Raw genomic sequence first — 22778 nt, 5'->3', positions numbered from 1 at the left:
TGAAAGCGACAAATTTCTGCCCGCTACGCTAAGTTTCTACTACATGAATAACTTAAAATTAATGCCGTTAAAATAATTTTCACCGTTGGTTAAAATTCTCCCACATTTTAAAGTTTGAGAACCTGTAAACAGCATGATGACGTAGGCCTGTGTCCGTTAGGTCAGCGAATCTCGGAAGAGAGTACCAGGCGGAGTATATTATTATACCACGATAGGGCAGTAAAGTAAGAATTGTCTCAGAGCACAAGTAGGTAATTGTCGGCCGAGGCGAAGCCGAGGTCAACAAACATGTGATGTGAGGCTTTCTTACTGGCCGAGGTGTGAATACTATTTTTCTGTTCGACGGACCCGGAAAGCGTCAACATTTTGCGGGGACAAAAATAATTTTGACCCAGATGTCATTCTGATTTCAGTATACGAGTACATTCGAATTGGCCGTTATCAGAGTTCACATTTAAACTGGCTTATTAAACAAGGGATGAACAGTAAACAAACCGCAGCCATATTAAAACCAAACCACTCTTAAACATTGTATGCAGTTACTTATCCCTATTAATATTGAGGGTAGATTGAAAATTGGGGTGCTCAAAGGTCCGTCGGTATGCGGAATCTTTTATTAAAATGTACTGGCGGAGGTTTCTGAATTATGGGTTACTTCTTTTAATAGAGGTATCTCGATCTCTAATTTTTCGGGAATTTGACCCTCTAAGGGAAAATAATTCGAATCTGTATGTTATGGTGTTTTTTGAATGTTTAGCCATTATCGTGCGAGGTGAATATGTAAGTTTAGGTAGGTATTGTGCAAGTTTAAAAAAAAAAAAAAGCAAACTTTAAAAAAATAGAATATAAATAAGTTAATGACAAATTATTTTCGTAATTTTTGATTATTTTCGTCAACACCGCCCTCAGACTAGAAAGGTACGAGCGGAGCGAAGGTTCCAAGGTTCTACAGCCTTCGGTGATCACATAACGTGGTATAACTTGGTGGTAACATGGTATTTTCTTTATATTTTTACTGAGGTGTGCCAATAAAGAATATTCTATCCATACAGGGTGGCTAAAAAATAACTGCATTCCTGTTGCCGGGAAGATTTCGGGATTATACTGAGCAACGTTTACTATGGGACGAACCCCGAAATCGCGAAAAAAAAATTGGCCGTTTCATACAATTTGGCTGGTCTGTTTTCTATGGGAGGGTAATTATTTTTTTCGCGATTTCGGGGTTGGGCCCATAGCAAAAGTTGCTCAGTATAATCCCAAACCTCCCTGGGAACAGGAATGCAGTTATGTTTAGCTACCGTGTACCTATATCTATCTATAAAAAATGCATTTTTGTCCACCCCGTCCAGATAATTCCAGCAAACTACTTTCTCCGTTTCCCTAACCTATACATCGATACCAACTCCATTATGCATTGCAATCGATCCTTTAATACATCAACTCCAAAACGACTTAACAACCATCACCTTGCACCGCACTTACGTCCTCTCCCTTCTGTTGACGGTTTACTAAAGCTAACTTTGATAATGTCGTATGCGGGTGAATATTTAAGGGCGTTTAAGACGTTTTGAAAGTGATTCCACAATGCACTTGTAAAGGTAATGGAAACGGCTATAATGGGCGATTGTTTCGAATGCAAAAGGAGTAAACTAGAAAGGGCTTACAAATAGTAATGCTGGCTGGAAGTAATGAGCAATTTGTTAGGTCGGACATGTGTACGGACCTTTATTGGTACTGAGTTCCTGTGTAGTTCACGGAAAAAAGCGAGAGGAAGCACGTTATAGCAGTAGAAAAAATATGCGAGAGCGATAGAGAGGCAGATAACGATTTTCGATTTTTCGGTGTAAGAACTACAATAGAGTAAGGTGCAAAAGTGTAAAGGTAGGGACAAACTGACCCCACGTACACAACGTATGCAATGCATGAAATCTGGACCCTGAAATTCGAATGCTTCAGAAACATACTTGTCATACGCAACGCATGACAAGCATGTTTCTAAGCATACAAAATTCAGGGTCCGGATTTCATAATGCGTTGCATATGCTGCATACGTGGGTCGTGGCCACTCGTGGCTCAGTTTGTCCTTAACCTAAACGTATCTTTGACGTTGACTGTACGTAAGTAAATGCATTATTACGAAGCAAAAACCGGACAAGTGCGAGTCAGCCTCGCCCACCGAGGGTTCCGTACTTTTTAGTATTTGATGTTACAGCGGCAACAGAAATATGTAAGTACAGTCGACGTTACACTTTTGCACCTTACTCCCTTGTAATAGGCAAGTCGAAAAATGTAAACATATCTTTGACGTCGACTGTACATCATTTGTGAAAATTTCAACTGTTTAGCTATCATGGTTCATGAGATACAGCCTGGTCACAGACAGACGGATGGACAGACGGACAGTGGAGTCTTAGTAATAGGGACCCGTTTTTACCCTTTGGGTACGGAACCCTAATAAAACAGCAACGGAGTTTATACATTTACTTTACTACTTATACTTAGGTACATATATATTTATTAGACACCTCTCACCGCTCACTTCACAAGTTTTCTCTTAATAGAAATAATAAATAGCCGATCTACCAGCTCCCGCACACAATCATTTAATTGGTTTTTCATGTTCGTGATATGAAAGTTACTTAAAATGTCATTATGCAATCGTTACTTAATATATTCGAATGATTATTATTGCGATTTGTTTTGTTTTTGAATTTTATATGAAGTTATAAGAAGAAAAGTACCTACATAATCAATAATCATACTTTCAACTAGCTCACTAACGCTTCATATCAATTTAACAAGCATTTTAACTAAAATTGTATGTCTACTTGTTGTTTTCTATGTTTAGGCCAAATAGTGCAAGTTATGACCCAAAAATAAGACCTAATAGAATAGAAGAGTTCCTAAAGATATGCAGTGGGCTGCATGCATGAAAAATATTTTATATTTGTTCAATAAATCAATAAAACACAGAATTAAACCAAAAAAGTAGGACTTATGTCACTTATGTGGCCCGTAAGATAGGCCATACGTTAATCGGTTACTATTGCCGTGTCATATGCTTGTTTGCCTCCAACGTAACGTAAGGTAGGTATACGAGTATGTATAAAAAAAATCTAAAATTAAAACTGCGCAACACAGGTGTAAGAGCTTGGCTTGGCAGTTTTCTAAATTCCAATTCTGTTATTTCTTTGTATGTAAACCTCCAGAGGGCCTTACCGCGAACCGCGTTCGACGTGTTGCCTATATGTCACTCTTAAGTACGAATTTACAAGTGCGACAGAGAGGCAACACGTCTCAGTTCTCTCCAACTTAACCCTAAAATTAACCTCCAACCTCAGATTAAAATTCAATAATTCCCAATAGTCTCCAATCAGAAAATTGTTAGGAAATAAATGGAATAAATTATAGATAAGGATGAGCGATGCGTGCTTGCCGTCATCGGTCACGGCGATAGCTTATCGCCGCCGGTTGTGACAAATTGTTTGACGAATCTACTGTGTGCTTCTTCTAATTATTAAGGATAATCCGGTTTATATATTCAAATTACGTTTTTAATATTGGAATTAAAGTTTAACTCATCGTGTTAAAATAGTCGTTACTTAAAAGAAACCTTTCCGTTGACTAAGTGCTCATTTAGATGGTGCGGGAACTCGCATGCTAGTTTCATTAGGGTTGATTTAGACGGCGCGCGAACTCGCATGCGATTTTAGTTACATTGCGGACTGTTGGTTGCGTCCAATTCCACCGACCGATCAAAAACCGCAATGTAATGAAACTCGCATGCGTTTTCTGGCACTGTCTAAATGAGCCCTTACTCTTCTTCTTCCTCGCGTTATCCCGGCATTTTGCCACGGCTCATGAGAGCCTGGGGTCCGCTTGACAACTAATTCCAAGAATTGACGTAGGCACCTAGTTTTTACCTGACCATCTGACCTTCCAACCCGGATGGGAAACTAGGCCTTATGGGATTAGTCCGGTTTCCTCACGATGTTTTCCTTCACCGAAAAGCGACTGGTAAATAAATATCAAATTATATTACGAACATAAGTTCCGAAAAACTCATTGGTACGAGCCGGGGTTTGAACCCGCGACCTCCGGATTGAAAGTCGCACGCTTTTACCGCTCCAGTGCTAGTTTCATTACATTGCGGTATTTAATCGGCCAGCTGAATTGGATGTAAGCTCAGCCCACAATGTAACTACAATCCCATGCGATTACGTGCGCTGTTTAAATGAGCCCTTAAGGTGACGTTTGTATGGCAGCTGCATTACTGTGACGCCATTACAGATGCGGCGTTGACGCGGCCGCTGTAACTGTCAATCCTTCATAAAATGAGTGACGAAATCAAGATTCGTACACTAAATCTGTCACTGATTTTATCAAGCAAGTTGACGGATACAGTGCCCGTGTCATGGCCGCAGCAATAATGTCGCAACAGTAAAGGTGACAGTCCATTTCCAACGACAGCAGCACTACCATTCATTTTACTATGGAGATTGACAATAACACCGACGCGTTCGTACTAGTAGTGCAGCTGCGGTCAGAAATGGAATGTTACCCTAATGCAGCTACAGTTCAGTTGCCATCCGAACGTCACATTAAGTCGCTCTTGTTGGTCTCCGAGTCCAGTGGCGGATCTGCAGTCTTTGCCGCCCTAGGCCCCAGGCCCTATAGCCGCCCCTTTCGCAGCACCCATTATATTGACTACATTTTAAGTTATTTCTTGTTATCATCAGCGAATATTTTGTCACAATTTGCCGCCTCTAATTTTTTGCCGCTCTAGGCTCGGGCCTATTACTGGGCCTTGGGCAAATCCGCCACTGTTTCCAACTATTATACAAAAGTGAACTAGGTGCTCATAAATATGTGAACACTGCCGCCTTTGTGTTGAGTTCTTGAGCACTATACTTAAGTATACCGGGTGTGGCCTGTAATATGAGCAAAAAAATTAAACAGTATGCTGTACTCCTCATACTGACCAACATTTGTTCAGCGACTTTTAAAATTACTTGGGGTTTGATTTTTAATACACTTTAAAGTTTATTCTAAGACGCAATGTATTGCGAATTTTGTTATGTTTAAGGCGTGACAAGCAACGTCAATCACAATGATATGGCTTGGCGATGGCGTCCATTGAAGATAATATTTATTTTGTATGAAAAATAGGGAGTCTACATACTTCATAATTTTTAAAAGTTGTTGAACAAAAGTGTCACCGTTTAAGGAGTAGGTACAATCTATGTTTTAATTATTTGCTCATGTTACAGGCCACACCCGGTATGTACCTACATTTTATGGCGAATGAAGTAACGTAGGTTATGAGTATGACTAGTATAATCGGTAATCTTGTTTCCATTTTACGGTGGCTTGGGATTACATCATTACGAGTACCTACGTAATCTACGTATGGCCAGGTAGTTTACCTACATAGCACTGTTGTAATATGAGTCTATAAATGTATATATGTTATATGACTGTTTATAAATAAGGTCATTAGGGCTAAGCACAGACAAGACATCCTCCAGACTGAGCATAGTAGCTCTACCCCCTCTGCCACGCATACAGTAGTTTTACTCCATTTTCGAGTCGAAAGTGTCTTTGTGTGACGTCCTCCGTGTCTTTGAACGGACCAATCACGGCACGGGACCTCGCTCACCTCGTCCCCCGCACCCCCGTATTTTTGGCAGCATCGGTTTCATGAAATAATTGCTCTAAACTCGGTCTAGAGGATTCCTAGTCTATGGGGCTAAGTGTGGCTGCGGGATAAGTGTAACCGGCAACTGGCCTTCACATTAGGGTCTGTTTACATTGATTAGTGTTTATTGCGAGTTTTACACTTGCTACTTGTGTTCAGTGGAAAATGTATGAACTCGAACTAAACACTAATCGATGTGTAAACAGGCCCCGGTATGAATGCCAGATACACTTACCCCGCAGCCACACTCACCCGTATCGATCGTCATTATCTTCCTCGCGTTTTTCGCATATTCTGCCACGGCTCATGCAGGGAGCCTGGGTCCGCTTGGCAACTAATCCCGAGATTTGGCGTAGGCACTAGTTTTTTACGAAAGCTACTGCCATCTGACCTTCCAACCCAGAGGATAAACTAGACCTTATTGGAATTAGTCCGGTTTCCTCACGATGTTTTCCTTCACCGAAAAGCAACTGGTAAATATCAAATGATATTTCGTACATAAGTTCCGAAAAACTCATTGGTACGAGGCGGGGTTTGAACCCGCGACCTCCGGACCCACCCGTATCGACCATAATAAATTCTAGTTTTCGTAGGCACGAAGCTCAACGAAAACATAATAAACAGCGCCATCTACAACAATTATGAAGCACGTGACATTGTAAAGAGGTTAATACTCTTGATTAATTTACTCTCTACTATGACCCAAATTATAATATACAGAACCCAACAAAAACAATGTTCTGGTACAATTGATTTAGTAGCATGAGCTCATTCCCGGGAGATGGCGTTGTTTAATAAAACAACCATTTATATCATTTGCCGGCGGACGCGCAAAAAGAGGGAACTGGCAGATTTGCCTACTTGTTTTGTTTTGTTTTAGTTCCTCAATTAAACATAGTAGCTGTTGCCTGCGATTTTGTACATAAAGAACTTGATAACCTTATCTATAAGTATATATAAAAATTTCACGTCATTTCGTTTCGAGCACACTTCACACGGTCATAAAATATTACCACAATAAAACGGTCAATACAAATTAAAAACAAATGTTGCCATCGTAAATGATTGAAAATCCAGCCACGAATTTCCAATCAATTAAATCTGACATTTTCTGATAATTGTACTGGTTCGTAAATCTCTGGCGACTTTCAACAGTCCGCCTGTTCCGTATTGAATGCACAATGAGCAATTCATTATTTCTGAACGCAGCGAGGAATGTTGCCATTCAAAACGTTCGACGTTTAAAAAGTTTCGAGACGGCTTTTAGGTTATTGCTGAAGTTTTGCGCGGGGTCGTGGCAATCTCGAAAGTTTTTGGGCGTAGAAACTATGGTAGATGAGTAAGATGAATATTTAAAATGTTTATTATTTAAAAGTAAGTAAATATGTCTCATTTGTCTCAACCTGTTTTTAAAGTGCTGTCTGGTTTAGTTGACCTTTGACCTCGTCTACCGCCTGTTCATTCAATAGACAGGTTTAAAATATTTTCTTTAAAATTTAAGTAGTTTTGAGGAACAAAGTGTTTTTAGGCGAGTTCTGGATCGGTTAATGAATTGAGCGTTACCTACTTCTAAATTCTATTCAACATTTTTATAAATGTAAATACGTAATTAGTTAAATTAAGAGACGCTTGATGGAAAATTAAGAATACATAAAATTGGAACATATTCTTAAACTTAATAATTTTCTCTATTACCAAGTTACATCCGCAATTGAATTAAATTCCAAGCAAGACATTAAACCCCATTTACACACCACACTTGCCATCTTATCGTCGCATCACACACTTAAACGATAAAACGTGTCGGTTTGTCGGTTTATTTTATATCTGTGCGACTTGCGACATAATTACATTGATTGGTCAGATTAAATCCAGTGCTTGTGAATCTGCGTAATGCTCACATAAAAATGCGCGAGACGAAGACTTGCGAATATTTACCGAGATTTTATAAGTCCAGTTTATCAGTTTTGGTATGAAACTAAGATTTACAGTTCTGTCAAGCCTTATTGAGTTAACTGTGGGACTAGCTTGATTTGATTGCTCAATATCCTCCTAAGGCCCAAGGTTCTACCTATAGTACTTATTCAGTTCGATGAAATTTAAATCATATTCAATTGGAATAGAGTCGCATTTGTTTTGTTTCGTTCAATTTTCAAACAAAACTAAAATCAACTCTATTCCCTGCAATATAGGTTCAAATTTCAGTGTCAAATTCTGGATGTTTCATTTGTATGGTTGGCCTTTAAGGATATATTTTTTATTATCTATAAAAGATACCTTCAGACCTTGTTAGACCGCTGCGTTCACTGTCACCTTAACAAATGTTGCTTATTTTACCCACGCAGATTATATTCTTTGGTACGCAGCAAATGCTGTCCACCGGAGACCAAGGTCTTAAGGACAGACCTTGCAACAAATTGTAATATTAATGGGATTATCGATGACGTTTAAAGAGGCCTTTACTCAACGCAAGCATTCCACTGCGAATTGACTTTAAGCATGCCAAATAGAGCCATTTACATTTTAAACGCCTATTACTCGCTTTTTAAAACACGTCAATGTAAATGCTATTTTAACGGTTGTAAATATGATAATAAAACATAAAAATATATGTAAATTCCGCTATAAAAATTACCATCTTTAGATTGATTAACGATGTGTTGCCACACTTTAAAATTCCAGAGATAAAGCTGGGGGCACACCGACGGCCAAAGGTTATGGTAATAAACTATGATATGAAAGTTTATGGCTCTGCGACTGGGCTATTGTTCCTTGGTCTATAGTTTCTTGTTTTTAAATTAGTATCCAATAACTTAATCACATAATCTTGTCAGACTACACAATTAGTTGTTGTTATATTGTTAAGCTAGTTAAGAAATATATATTTCGTAATCATTAAGATTTTCATCTTTTTCTACTTTCTTTTATTGCTGTCGAGACCAATAAAAAAGCGTTTTAATAGTTATAAGAATAGCAGTATGGGAATATTATTTAGTACTGGCTACATTGCGAGCTAATGCCTTAATCCTAGATACTGACGTGCCGTCGAAAGTTTCATATTTTTGTACGAGAAACAACATTTTCCGTTTCCTAAATGAAAGATTCCTTAATTTTCTGTGAATTTTTTATTAAAATTTTGTTAACATTTTACATATTCTTGGAAAGCTGCAACTTGCACATCTGTAGTCCAGGACCACCCTTGCCCCTGGATCAAAATGCCAATGGCCAGACATTATAGGGTCTTACATATGCATGAGAAAAAAAGGAGTCAGGAAAGAGGATGCCACAATTAAAAAAAAGTGAAAATCACTAGCATTACAGTTCTTGACAAAAACATTATTAATGCTGCGTAGCAGAAATCTGAACCCAAAACTCAAAACCACATAACAGTTACTTAATAGGTAGGTACTTACCAAAAATCTCTTTGCGAGTCATAAGTTCATAGCCCCAAATCTTACTACATCCGAAGCATTACACAGAGAAATAAAAGTCGTAGCACCGGTTATAGGTGTTTAGAGAGGCAATAATTTGTACCATTAAAAGGGTATATATTTAATAACTGACGGCTGATCCCATCATCGCGCTGTTAAAAGTCATCACTCGTGACTGGACGGAGTGAAGCGCGCAATGCAGTTCGGTTGTGGTGTAAGAAAAAAGAATTAAGCTACTGTTACACATGCTCTAAAATAGCATGCTAAAAAGCGTGCTATTGAGTATGCTCAATACGAGCATGCTTATGAGCAGTTTACATTTGCTAGCAATAGGCATGCTAGTTTTAAGTAGGCTCCTGAATAAGCATGCTCAAAGCAAACACTCCAATACACATGCCATTTTATAGCGTGCTCTCTCGCTCTCTGTCTGTTCAAAAAAAGCCATGGACAATCAAACAGCTATCCGTATGGAGCTGAATAAGATCATCCTTTAGCTGGCGATGCAATGAGTCCAGAAGCTTATATCAGCTCGGCAAAAAAAGAAAAGAAAGATTTGGGTCCTTGAATGAAGACAGGACTTTGGAGCAAGTGCTCAATTGCTTACAGAAATGCGAGTAGAAGGTGGTACAGCTATTATATAAGCAATTACCATAACACCAGAGGTGTTGCAAGTGGCCATGGCCGAGGGTTTGAGATGGGAGTAGCTACGCTCCTTTCTTGAAAGTTTCAAGATCGTATCGGTCCGGAAGGAGAGACGGGAAGTTTCTGGGGAAACGCACAGTTAAGGACTGCCTAATACCATATAAATGGTGAAGACGGACATGTCACGTGGAGCGATGGCGGAAGAAAGCAGAGATTAAACGTATTTAATTTGCTAAGGGATTTAGTAGAGAAAATTCTACCAAACAACTTGTTCAACACATAAATCTTGTTTTCGGGACCGCAAGAAATTAAACCTGTCTCCAGACAATGACGTCAACATGCAGACTGTGTGGGTAGGTCGCCATTTACACCTGAAATCACAATCAGGTCAACCCTATCTTAACACGAGCGCATATTAATGAACCAGTTCAGTATAAAAGCCACATATTTTGTTGCAATTCCTCACTTCAAATCCTTCGGTCTAGTAGATTACAAATTGTAAGGGAATCATCATGAAGATCCAAATACTCCTGGTTCTCGCCTGCTTTTGCTTTGTCAATGCTGACGACCAACGTTACTGCGGCAGGCACTTATCTCAAACGCTGAGGGACCTCTGCCCTTACATATCTTCTGGGATGGTGAAGCGCTCACCTCATGGTTTCCAGACGTCTAGAAACACCCTGGAGCCGTGGAGACCCGATTTCTGGCCTTGGCTGGTTCAAGCTCCTCAAGTGCTACATGGAAGCAGGCGCAAACGGCAGGTGGTTTCCGAATGTTGTGATAAATCCTGCTCCGTGGACGAGCTGCTGACGTACTGTCCTTGAAAATTTTGAAGATAATCAAGGAGTTCCAGGAGTACAAAATTGTGAAGATATAATGAATTATTTATATTTGTTGAATTAATAATTTATTCTATACCAACTTAAGTTTTTTTTCATATTTTCTATCGGACCTCGAGTGTTCTAGCGTGAGTCATTCTTTAAACAGAGATATAGATGTAGTGCATAATTATTTTCCAATCGTACGGAAACGTACGAACGCGTCTTGCTATTTCAGTCAGTCTCGGTACAAAAAGTACTGAGGTTGACTGAAGTAGCATGACAAATACGAACGTTTCCGAGAAAATACGATGGAAGACAATTATGCACTACGTCTGTAGTTAAATATATCGTAAATAAACAATCGCGTGTCGTTTGTAGCTTGCGCGTGCGCTGTTCACACCTCCGCAGCTTCGACGGATTATCGAAGCACGATCCACGAAGAGATCTGATCGTTTTGCATTCATTTCTCTACTTATTATATTTTAATAGCAAGCCTGTTCTACCACATGAGTAGATACTATTTCTCGGTTTTGTTAAACATAAATCTTCACTCTGCACTTCAAAATAGCGAATATAGTCTATTTTACGAAATTTTGGAGCGCGTGGCCTTGACCGGTCGGATGAAAAAATAAAAAAAAATACACGTGAGGTTATCTGGGGGAGGGGGTAGCCAAAAACCTCACCAAATATCACCAAGTGGGAGGGGGGGTCAAAAAGTAGCCGAAAACACCTCGTGTGATTTGTGCACCAAAGGAAAAAAAACGGAACCCCTGTAGGATCATTTTGTTGTCCGTCTATCTCTCAAGACCCTAGGTATCGAGTTATAATTAAAACCAGGTCTACAATCCCTTGAAGCTGTGAAAAATTCAAATTTTTAGTTAACGTAAAATAAAATACGGCTGTTTATATATGCCGCAAAAAACGTATATTTCGACACTCTAGGGAATCAAAGATTATAGGGTAGGTACTTCCCTTTGACCTTGAACTATGAACTTTGGCAAGCACCGACGTATATCTCAGGACTGGCCTTACGGGCAATAAGAATAGGGCATGAATGGGGCCAGTACAGCGGTGTGACACCGCTACAACGCGAATGGTTGATGAGTTCGCATCACGCGTGCGATTGGTCGCAACTAGTTGCGTTAGACTACAAGATTGGCTCGAATTCGTGAGTGGCACCGTTGAATTAGTACCATTTTTAATGCCCATAAGGCCCGTCCTGAGATATACGTCGATGTTGGCAAGTAATATCATGTTACACTACAGGTACAGGGGAAAAAATTAAAACTATACATTTGTAAAGAATAAAAATCATAAAAAATAAGTTAAATTTGTACGGAACCCTCCGTGGGCGAGTCCGACTCGCACTTGTCCGGAATATCCGGTTTTCGTGGTTACCACACGTAGCTTCATACAAATTAAATACTATATTCTATGGACGCTATCATCAGTATAATTGTCGAAGGTCCTATTAGTTTAATTTAACACAGTGGAGAGGTAAAATCTGATCTGAAATTATAGTTCAATTCAATTCAATTTCAATTCAATTTATTTATTTAAAGACAACAATGGTCCATAATGGTTAGTAACAATTAAGATTAAAAAACTAAGTGTTAGTGCATGGAGCAAAAGCAGAAAGCGACAAACAAACACAGACAGCAATAACAATAATAATCACCTAGTAGCGGTTAAGACACATTCAAAATGCCGCATTATAGGCGAGTCGTATCGGCCCGCTACAGTAGCCAGGATGGGATGGGATGGGATGGGGCGACAACAGGCAAAGCGTATACGTGGAGCCCTCAGCTCAATCATTGGCTACTATGCAAAAACAGACTTCACAGTGAAACTTGCCATCATTCAAGCATGTCTGTTACCGGTACTGGACTATGGTACCGTTCAACTCCTGCCACGGTATAGCAAAACCAACTTGCTCAAAATAGAGAGGCAATACCGTATGGCTTTAAAATCAGCAGCACAGTTCCCGCGACGCACACCTACTGAAATGCTGTGGGACACATTAGATTGGGACCCGTGGCACATTCGTGTCCACGATCTGCATCAAGATATGCTGGAGAAATTGAAACAGCTGAACATAGCGGACCTTGATACCCCAGGTGACGCATATCTCGGCTACGGTCAATTTAACCCTTTGCTCACTAACCATAGAATAGGAGACATTCCGTATATTGTAAATAAGAAAGACCGCAGGAGACCACTCAGTACAAGAGTAACAGTTCCTAGGTCACATAGATTGTAAGTTAGTTTTAAGTAGTTATTAAGAACACAACAAAGAACGTTCAATGATAGTTGTCCTTATATAAAGTAACTAACATAAATCAAATACACCATACTTGCACTGATCTCACCTAGACTTAAGCAAGCATACACCCCTGAGACTCGAACGGGAGCAGGGACACAAATTGTAACCGATAACTATGAAAATAAACAAATTCTGATTCTGATTCTGATTCTGTGAGCTATAATGTATTCAATGAGGTAGACACTCTCACTCTATTTACCTATAAATTGAAGTTATCAACATCAGATGATAAGTTATCTAAAACTTACAATTCCAGTTTTCATTCTCTTCAGATTCTATTTGCGGTTCAATGAATGAGCCTATTGAATAAATCTCATTCCGTTATCTCGGTCATTCATTAGAGCTGATAACAAGGTCTTATCAGTAAAACAATTTAGAAAAAATACTCACTGCGCTGTAGTTCAATCAATACAAAGGTACTTAGCTGTCCCAGTATGGATTATGAATAGTCTCTATTGTTATAAGTATCCACTAACCAATAATACCAAACTGGAACTAATGTACGACTTTGTCCCAGTTGCAGTCGATACTGCGGGACCTTGGGCTGTGGAGGCTAGGGCCTTTGTGAGGGTTTTGGGTCGACGGCTGAGGGACAGGGGGTGCGACCCTCAGTCCGGATCGTACCTGATCCAACAGATCTTATTGGACATTCAGCGCGGTAACGCTGCCAGCGTAAGTGGAAATTTGAGCCAGGTACGATTCGTGACGGTTATTTTGTTTTACTTAGATTTTATAAGGACGATGCATGTTGCGGATATCATCCTTGGTATGTTTGAGACGAAGAATGTTGCTGATTTGCATTTATAGCCACCGGACGAAGCCTGCGTTGCGGATTTCTTACATAATATATGTATAACTGGAGCATTTTTTATCATTAAAATATTGAGAACACGTATCCACTTCATTCCGTATGATGAGTAAGAATGTGTACCTAACGGGATGTGGGTTCGACTCCATCGATATCAGAACAAAGTTAAATTTACGGTTTCATTGTTAGCCATATTACCTATTTAAGCTTTGAATGATAGTAGTTTATGTGACTGTTGCATAATTAATGTTTTAATGCCTAATTATGTACACTGTACAGGTACATACACTGATTTATCTACACACATGTAATAAGCTCTTTATGATGTGTTCAGGAACCAGAAACCGCATGTTATGACCGTCATTTGCGGCATTTGACACACTCCATAAAACGTTATATCGACTGATACTAAGGATGGGGGCAAATCAAATTACATTGTTTTTCAGAGGTGTTCGAAATTTTAATATGGTCCAAAAGTAACTCAAACATCTTTGCTTGTGACTATTATTTTAATGTCACAGTACTTAGGTTAAATATTTTTATAAATTAAATATAAAACTCAAATAAAACCATAAATAACAATCAATTCGTGGACCATTTTGTAGTACTGGACTATAGTTACAGATCACTTGGTCTGCATGTGTTACAAATGTAGTGGATATTTAATTGTTTTCCATCGTATTTTCTCGGAAACGTTCGTATTTGTCATTCTACTTCAGTCAACCTCAGTACTTTTTGTACCGAGCCTGACAGAAATGGCAAGACACGTTTGTACGCTTCCGTGAAAATAATTATGCACTACAATCTGTAGGTGGTTTTACGGAACTAAATTAATATTAAAACCTAACTGAAAAGCGATAAACAGCAGGCAATAACGGTCTGTTTATTGACAGTGTTAACAAGCCTGTGTTTATGTTTATGGAGCATTTATCGATGTTTACAGGGCTGTAAACGGCACAAGTCTGCCCATCCCAGGGCTACTATAATGTAATGCGAAATAATTTTGCAAGCTTTTGCGCTGTTGTTGGAACGTTTTTCATTGAGCTGAAAAAACTTTAAAGTTGAATACATCATCATCATCTCAGCCGAAAGCCGTCCACTGGACAAAGGCCTCCCCCAAGGATCGCCACAACGAATGGTCATTCGCTGCCCTCAACCCACTATTTCCCGCGATATAACCAGATCGTCGGTCCAAAAGTCTAAAAGTTAAATACATAAAACTTTGAGGACCTTTATAAAATGTGATCAACTTTGACAGCTGACATCTCAACACATACCTATATTTTGCATGGGTAAGTACTTTTAAGGTTATAAATTGTATGGAGATGACAGCTGTCACCATACCCAAGCTATGTGAAAAATAGTAAAGGTGCGTTAACAGCAAGGCAAATTCACTGTCATGCGCGTGTACAGTTGACGTCAAAGATATGTTTACACTTTTTGCCTTATTACAAAGGAGTAAGGTGCAAAAGTGTAAACATATTTTTGACGTCGACTGTACCCGCCGGTTGTAATATGTGAATATATATATATTATGATGTATGTGTTACTTTGCCTGCGTTTGGGACCCGTAATGCGATGTGTAGTGTAGGGATTGCAACGCAATTGATGTGACAGCTGACATCTAATCTCGGCCTCAGCTAACCTCATCACAACGTTTGATGTCTAAATCAACTGGGATACTCCTATTTATGTAGATACCGTTATTTCGTAGCAGTACCTAGGATCATTTGCAGTTTATTGTTATTCAAAATCATTTGTTACTTAGATGTAAGTACCTACCCATAGATAAAATACCCGTGTTTACCCTTACTACTTTGTTTAGACCCTAGTTCAGTCAAATCCAAAACATCAACAAAAATGTCTGTCCTATTTCTGCTAAATAACTCAACTTCATCTATTTAGAGCAAAAGTTTATTGTTCAACATTGACTATTTGCTTTAAGTTACTTTTGTTATTTACCATCCATTTAGATAACACGATAATATCATGCCCTGCTCCAGAATCTATCCCACGGCGGGTAACATTCTCAAAACTTACTTCAATACTAGATTACCAGTATCACTGTAACCTCCGACCATGAGGAATTGCTATCTATTTAGGGTTCAAATAATGATAGATTATTAGACTACACAATGTTCGCTGAATAGATGGATAATCAAGACATTCCTAAGACGTTTATAACAACTATAATGAGCGACCATTTGCTCAAGACTAGCCATAATTTTGAGTTATAAACTGATGGAAAGGCCTTATTTACATAAATTTGTAAAACGGTGAATGTGGGCTTGGTTAGAGCAATCTCTATAATTGGTATATTGTAAATATAAAACTGCTTATGAGATTCGTGGTTACCAATTTAGTTATTTGGGTTCCTTCACGCTATTTGAATAACATTTTTTTGGAGCAAAAGCATTAAATTTACACGTTCTTTTATCAAATGTATTCTGTAAGTTTGTTACTTTCTTACAAGAATTATCATTAAGTATGTGTAAATAAGAAAAAAAAACGACGGGACATTAATGCTTTCCCAAACTGCCGACTATAGCGCAAACCCTCTCATGCTTGAGAGGAGGCCTGTGCCCAGCAGTGGGACGTATATAGGCTAAATTATTTATTTTATTATTAATGCCTTATTATCATCACATTAGCGGGATGATTTTTATTTTGTTGCCTTTTTTTCCGTTAGATTTGAAATAAAATTGGCTGTTTTGATGAGTACTTCTTCTTGGGTGGAATAAATACGAAATCTAAATTCGGCACAAAAAATGTACGTAATTACGAAAATGTGTACATAAGAGAACTTTATCTATGTACCAAATTATATCAAAACATGACGAAAAAAAATCGACAGCAAAATAAACATCCGCCCAAACTGCAGCAACAGGGAAATAACCGTTGACTGTAAGTGGCCCTAAGAGATAAGACCCATATGATTTTAGTAACTAGGTATGGCACAAAGTTCCAGTTGAAACCAAATTCATAACCACTCACCCGATTCACTACGCAAAAAAAAACTTCAATATAGAATAACAAGGGATATTTATTAATTCAACAAATATAAATAATCCATTAGATCTTCACAACTTTGTACTCCTGGAACTCCTACGTAGATTATCAAAAATCTTAAGGACAGTACGTCAGCAGCTCGTCAACGGAGCAGGATTTATCACAGCATTCGGAAACCACCTGCCGTTTGCGCCTGCTTCCATGTAGCACTTGTGGAGCTTGAACCAGCCAAGGCCAGAAATCTGGTTTCCACGGCTCCAAGGTATTTCTAGACGTTTGGAAGCCATGAGGTGAGCGCTTCACCATCCCAGAAGATATGTAAGGGCAGAGGTCCCTCAGCGTTTGAGATAAGTGCCTGCCGCAGTAACGTTGGTCGTCAGCATTGACAAGGCAAAAGCAGGCGAGAACCAGGAGTACTTGGATCTTCATAATGATTCCCTTGCTTTACTTTCTGATCTACTAGACCGAAGGATTTGAAGTGAGGAATTGCAACAAAATATGTGGCTTTTATACTGAACTGGTTCATTAATATGCGCTCGTGTTAAGATAGGGTTGACCTGATTGTGATTTCAGGTGTAAATGGCGACCTACCCACACAGTCTGCGTGTTGACGTCATTGTCTGCAGACAGGTTTAATTTTATGCGGTCCCGAAAACAAGATTAATATTTCTATTTCGAGGAGTAGGTACTCCAGGGTGGCAGGGGGCTTCTCTAAGATGACAAACGTCGTTAGAAAACGCCAATTAGGTAAAACTTAAATTATGTATGGAAATAGTCATGTGACTTTTCGCAGCATCTGTCATGCTGAAACATTTTTACAAGCTTTTATTTAGTTTTACCTGACCGTTGTCTGTCTGTCTGTCTGTGTGTAATCAAATCTTGCAAGTTAAATTTAATCCACTTCCCGGTTTCCGATTGAGCTGAAATTTTGCATGCATGTATAAATCGGATGACAATGCAATATTATGGTACCATCGAGCTGATCTGATGATGGAGACAGGAGGTGGCCATAGGAACTCTGTGATGAAACAACGTAACCTAATTGTGTAAGGGGTTTTTAGAATTGTCTCGATGAGTATTAGTTGTCTGTCGTAAGAAAAGTACAGTCAGCGATAAAAGCTTGTACCAAGAATGAAATTTTTGCCAAAAACTTATTTCTCTTCGTTTGGCGTTTGTCAGTGTACGATTTTGTTATCTTGGCTAAGCCCCCAGGTGCTTTTAACGCAATATTTCATCCACTACTATTTATTGATGCTGAAATGCTGAATGTCTGAAATTTACAAGCGCGGAAATAGCACTTCAACAAAATATACAAAACAAGGCACAACGACGTTTTGCCTGAAAACTAAGGTATTCCATTTTCGTCTTATTCCGAATAACCTTATTCCATATGAATAATTTAACACAATTAATTCCTGCATTTTATATCAAGACTAAGATTAACGGAAGAACAAATTCAACGTACATTTCCAGAGGCAATTTCCGGTTGCAAATTTTTTGTACCAGAAAGAACCCAGTTCCATAATTAATATCTTTCGTGAATGTCACTGAGCATTAAAACATGATTAAACATGAAAGCGTTTTTGTCATCATTTATAAAACAGAGTCTTGAGGCTCTGCTGAGGTTGTTTTTTCCGCCAGATGACGCGTTTAGCATGTAGCTGTGTGGCAGAACAGGAATTTTGTTCGACGATTTAGCGAAATTTTCTTCACATGAATAAGTTCTAGGGGTACTATGCCAACAGTTTGTTGTTTAGAAAAGCTTAGAAAAACTAAGGAATATTAAATATTCCCTTATTTATTTATACAAAATGGCACAATGCATGAAATAACTAATGGACGAACTTACGGCTCGGCCACGACATTGCGCGACCGGCGGCGGCAATCGTAGGTTGGAGCGAGACACAGTTTCCTTTCCACCTATGGTTGCTGCCGCCGCCGCTGCCGGTCGCGCAATGTCGTGGCCGAGCCATTAAGGCCAGAAAACTCTACCATTCAATTATGGGCTACACAAAAATATTCAGGGACTTAATTATTAACACCCTTATTCATAAACGCGCTAAAAACCTCAATTAGCTAAGAATCGTTTGTCCTTATCTGTCATCTTGACTTATGTATTTGAAAGAAAGGGATAAAACACAATTTAACTAAATTAGTCCCGTAAAGTTTTATGAATAAAGGGGTGAGACTAATAGGGCTGCAGCTATTGCCGGAGCCGATTTCTGCGACGCATTGCTGCCGAATGTATTTGTAATGACAATGGCAATCCATTGCCACTGCAATGGTAATGTCAGTGACTTTCGCAAATTACATTTTCCGCGGCATCACAGCCGGAAACAATGCAACGCGATGCAGCCGCAATTGGAATTTAACCTTTAACCACGAATATTGCTGAGAACGTCACATCAGTAAGCGCGATTCTTCATTCCTCCCGAGAATTTCATTGTTCTCCCGCGATTCGAGAACAAAGCTTGTTGGCTTTAATTTTACTGGTGATTGTTTCCTTTTATAAGTTATTGTTTTCAAATTGTATGCAGGTTCAGAAATATTTATGACTGCGTTTCTATGCGGTTGAAGGATTAGGAAACGACACTTTGCTTCTGCAACAGAATAAATAATAGTACTACCGTACAGAAAGGAAAATCCTACAAAACCGAAGTTTGACAGCGGTTCAGGGTCGAATCATGCTGCCCCTTTCTATTGTATGGCACTATCCCTTTCGGTAGGGTTGTCAAAATTCAAGCCATTATCTTATATGTGGTCGTGCACGCAAAGGGTCAAGTTGTGTCAACCCTAATAATTGCTCGGAGCAATGCTGAGCCGATCGGAGCCGAGTTTGCCCGAAGTGAGGAGTTTTGCTCCCCTGGTTTTGCATTCACATCACTTGCACATTATTACGAATTACGAATATTAGGAATTGTTTTCCATAATGCCAGAACCTCCAGTGTATCATTCGATATCGTGACGTGAGTACGCGTTTGCGTTAAGTCTCATTTTGTATCGGATTTTGAACAGCGCGCCAAGCGGGATGTTTTGGTAACTCAAAATCCCATACAAAATGACACTTAACGCAAACCCGTACGTCACGTCACGCTGTCGTTTATTGCGTAATGGTACGAAATCCTTCGTGCGCGAGTCCGACTCGCACTTGGTCGGTTTTTTTACTATGGTTTGAACTTACCATACTTCAGGATTTGCCGCTCGGCTCTGCTACTATCCCTCTACATAAGTACATTGATTAGTCTCCATAAATGCCGGCATGCTTACACGTCTATCAAAATAATAAGACATACTCAGAACCGTCTATCAAATCCTGGAAACTTAAGTGCCTTGCTTCCTTGTATCTATTGAAATAATGATGATTGATATTTGTAGTCCAACCGCTTCACAACAGAAAGCGCAATTCATGCAATGTAACTGATTGTAGGCATTGTCTGGTGCAATGAATGGAGAATGTTAGCGTCCATTTGGTGGTGACCCGGTGTTTTGCAAGATTCCGGGTTGCATTTCTTTTGTTAAACTGTCTATTTGACCACCAAAAGAGTATTCAACAGTCAAAATAAGGCCATAGATGGCAATTTCACTACTATATTTAAATTAAATATGAACTATTTACCATTTCTGTTATTAAACGGGTTGATTTATACACTCTTTAATATAATCATGTTTACTGAAAGCTTAAGAGGCTTAACCACTGTCTTAAGAGGCTAAAAAGCTATGTCTTCCAGACAAGCTTTGGTTAGGTACTAGGTAGAAGGAAATAATGAACTAATCCCAGTTAATCGGAAAATCGCGGGGCACTTTTGGATGACACTAGCCCAGGACCGGGATAAGTGGCGTACACGAATACAGACTCAGCAGTGGGCGACTGAAGGCTAGAATGATGATGATGAATCCCAGTTAAGAATTAAAGTATGACAGCAATAATACAGTTATACATACGCATAGGGTAGGTACGGACATAATCAATTAAAAGCTAAAAATGTTGAAGTCCTGAAATATAACATTTTTACGGAGACCTGCCTGCCTAGCCAAGGTTACAATCGCTATCGTTTCGACAACGAAAAGCTTTATAGTCTCTTTCACTCTTCCATATTAGTGCGATAGTGACAGTTGCGTTTCGATCGCTACGGAGCGTATAAGCGATTGGCATCTTGGCTACGCGGCCAGAGGCCTAGCTAAGGTGATAATCGTACGGCTTCAGGCACCCAGATACGGCGAGCCTGTAACCATATTCGTGATATTTTGAAAAACAAAATATTCTAATCTAAATTTTAATTATTTTTATCACCCTTGTCAAATTTGTTATCGTAGGTGTAGATGAAGACAAAAGTCTTTCACAGCCCGTCACCCCCTATTACCGATCGTCTAACACACTTCATGTGTTTTTCACATATTCACCTCTGATTAAGGTACAATGTTCACTGGATTGTGTATTCATTTGAATAATGGTATAAATATGGAAGCTCAGAAGCTTTCAGCACATTCCTCGCTTATCTGTGGCAACGATCAGCACGAAAACCCTAAAAACGAATACAAACATGAAGGTCCAAATTTCTTTGTTCTTCGCAGTAATGTTCTTTGTGTCAGTATATTGTCAGTCTGAGGATACACCTCAGGTTTACTGTGGTAGGCGACTTGCTCAAACTATGGCTGTGCTGTGTTATCAGACCAAATATGACAAGAGGTAAGAAATCTTATTTGTATTGTTATAAGCTTAATCCTTGTAAAGTCTAGTTTAACTCTTTCAATGGCCTCCTGGCCCATTCGATAGTAACTTTACTTACGAAGCTGGAAGTGCTGGCTGAGTTCAAATCCTTGGCATTTATTGTGAGTTTATCACGAATTTGTTCCTGAGCTCCCGTGTGCTATATTTCTAGTATCTAATCATTTTACTTCAACTCATCACCTAGTTTTATATAATCGCCTTGGTTTTTCCACACATAGCTAATGACTGTTTAGTTTGCACTTGAGTTTAACTAAAATTTGCATTTTGACCTTAATATTTTCTAAACGCAATGAAAATGCAAGCAGCGACACGCACGTATATGAACGAAGTTAATATGAGTCTGGAGCTTACAAACTTTTAAAAGTAGCTACTTTTTTGGCTGCTCGAACCTAACTTTCGACGGCATCATGAAATCAGTTCCATATTAATACAATATTACAATAATCATGGATGTTTCGTCAAATAGAATCTTGGAAGAGAAAAACTATCTAGGTACAGATAGTTTTTCTCTTCCAAGTTGCATAACATGAGCTCTTTCTAGGTCTCATAAAATTTTCTTCAATACAAAAAAAACCTATTCGTTGCTAAATTTGCCCTGTTTCTCCATAGATCAGACTACAACTCCATCCATCTCGGCTACGAGCCAGAGTTCAGCTGGCCCTGGCTATCCCGAAGCCTGGAGCGGCACACGGACCGGGGCATGGCCAGAGACATGGGCCGAGGCAAGAGAGGCATCATCGAGGAGTGCTGCCAGAACTCGTGCTCCATTCCAACACTGATGAGTTACTGCTAATTTCACGGACTGACGGCAATGGTTTTATGAATATGGTTTTTGAGTAGTGTTTAGAGCTTTAGGTTAATTATGCATAGTGTTTGGTAATATCTTCTTTCCAAAATGTAACAAGTCATTGCTGTTCGCCGCTTCAAAGTGTATCTACGACCCAGTAGGACCCCCGAGGCTCGCGGAGTTTTGTACCTGGTGCTAAGCTTTGTACAAGGTGGGCCATCGCCATCCAACATGGCAGCGTGTGTGTAATGGCATTTTTGCGTCAGGTTCAACACGCGGGGCATTGTACGTACGTAGATTTCTTGCTGTTTTAGTTACTTTTACTTAAAGACCTGTCATTTCGGTGCATTTTTTTTGTCAGGATTTGATGTTTTCGATCAATGCGGAGTCTTAAAATATACGTTGATGCGACGGACTACGACAGAATTAAAAAAAACGTTACTTTATGAAAAATTATATAATATTATTTCCTGTAAATTTGTCTATTATCGCGTGTGTTTTGTTTCGTTATCATTAAATTTGTGTTGGAA

At 39.2% G+C, this 22778-nt stretch overlaps 2 protein-coding genes across 3 annotated transcripts in view; one reads left to right on the top strand and one right to left on the bottom strand.

The window, feature by feature from the left end:
• The window catches only part of LOC134795666 (netrin-B-like), a 241329-nt gene that overhangs the window by 162044 nt on the left and 56507 nt on the right, over positions 1-22778 (bottom strand). The window lies entirely within an intron of this gene.
• LOC134795830 (bombyxin A-3-like) lies at positions 21215-22326 on the top strand. Its single transcript, XM_063767764.1, has 2 exons — positions 21215-21419; positions 22071-22326. The coding sequence occupies exons 1-2, from the start codon at positions 21274-21276 to the stop codon at positions 22252-22254; spliced, it is 330 nt and encodes a 109-aa protein (XP_063623834.1). The 5' UTR covers positions 21215-21273; the 3' UTR covers positions 22255-22326.

Source organism: Cydia splendana, chromosome 12 (assembly GCF_910591565.1).
Source record: "Cydia splendana chromosome 12, ilCydSple1.2, whole genome shotgun sequence".
Classification (NCBI taxonomy): domain Eukaryota; kingdom Metazoa; phylum Arthropoda; class Insecta; order Lepidoptera; family Tortricidae; genus Cydia; species Cydia splendana.
The sequence above is the reverse complement of the archived record's forward strand: the minus strand, read 5'-3'. Positions and strand labels throughout refer to the sequence as shown.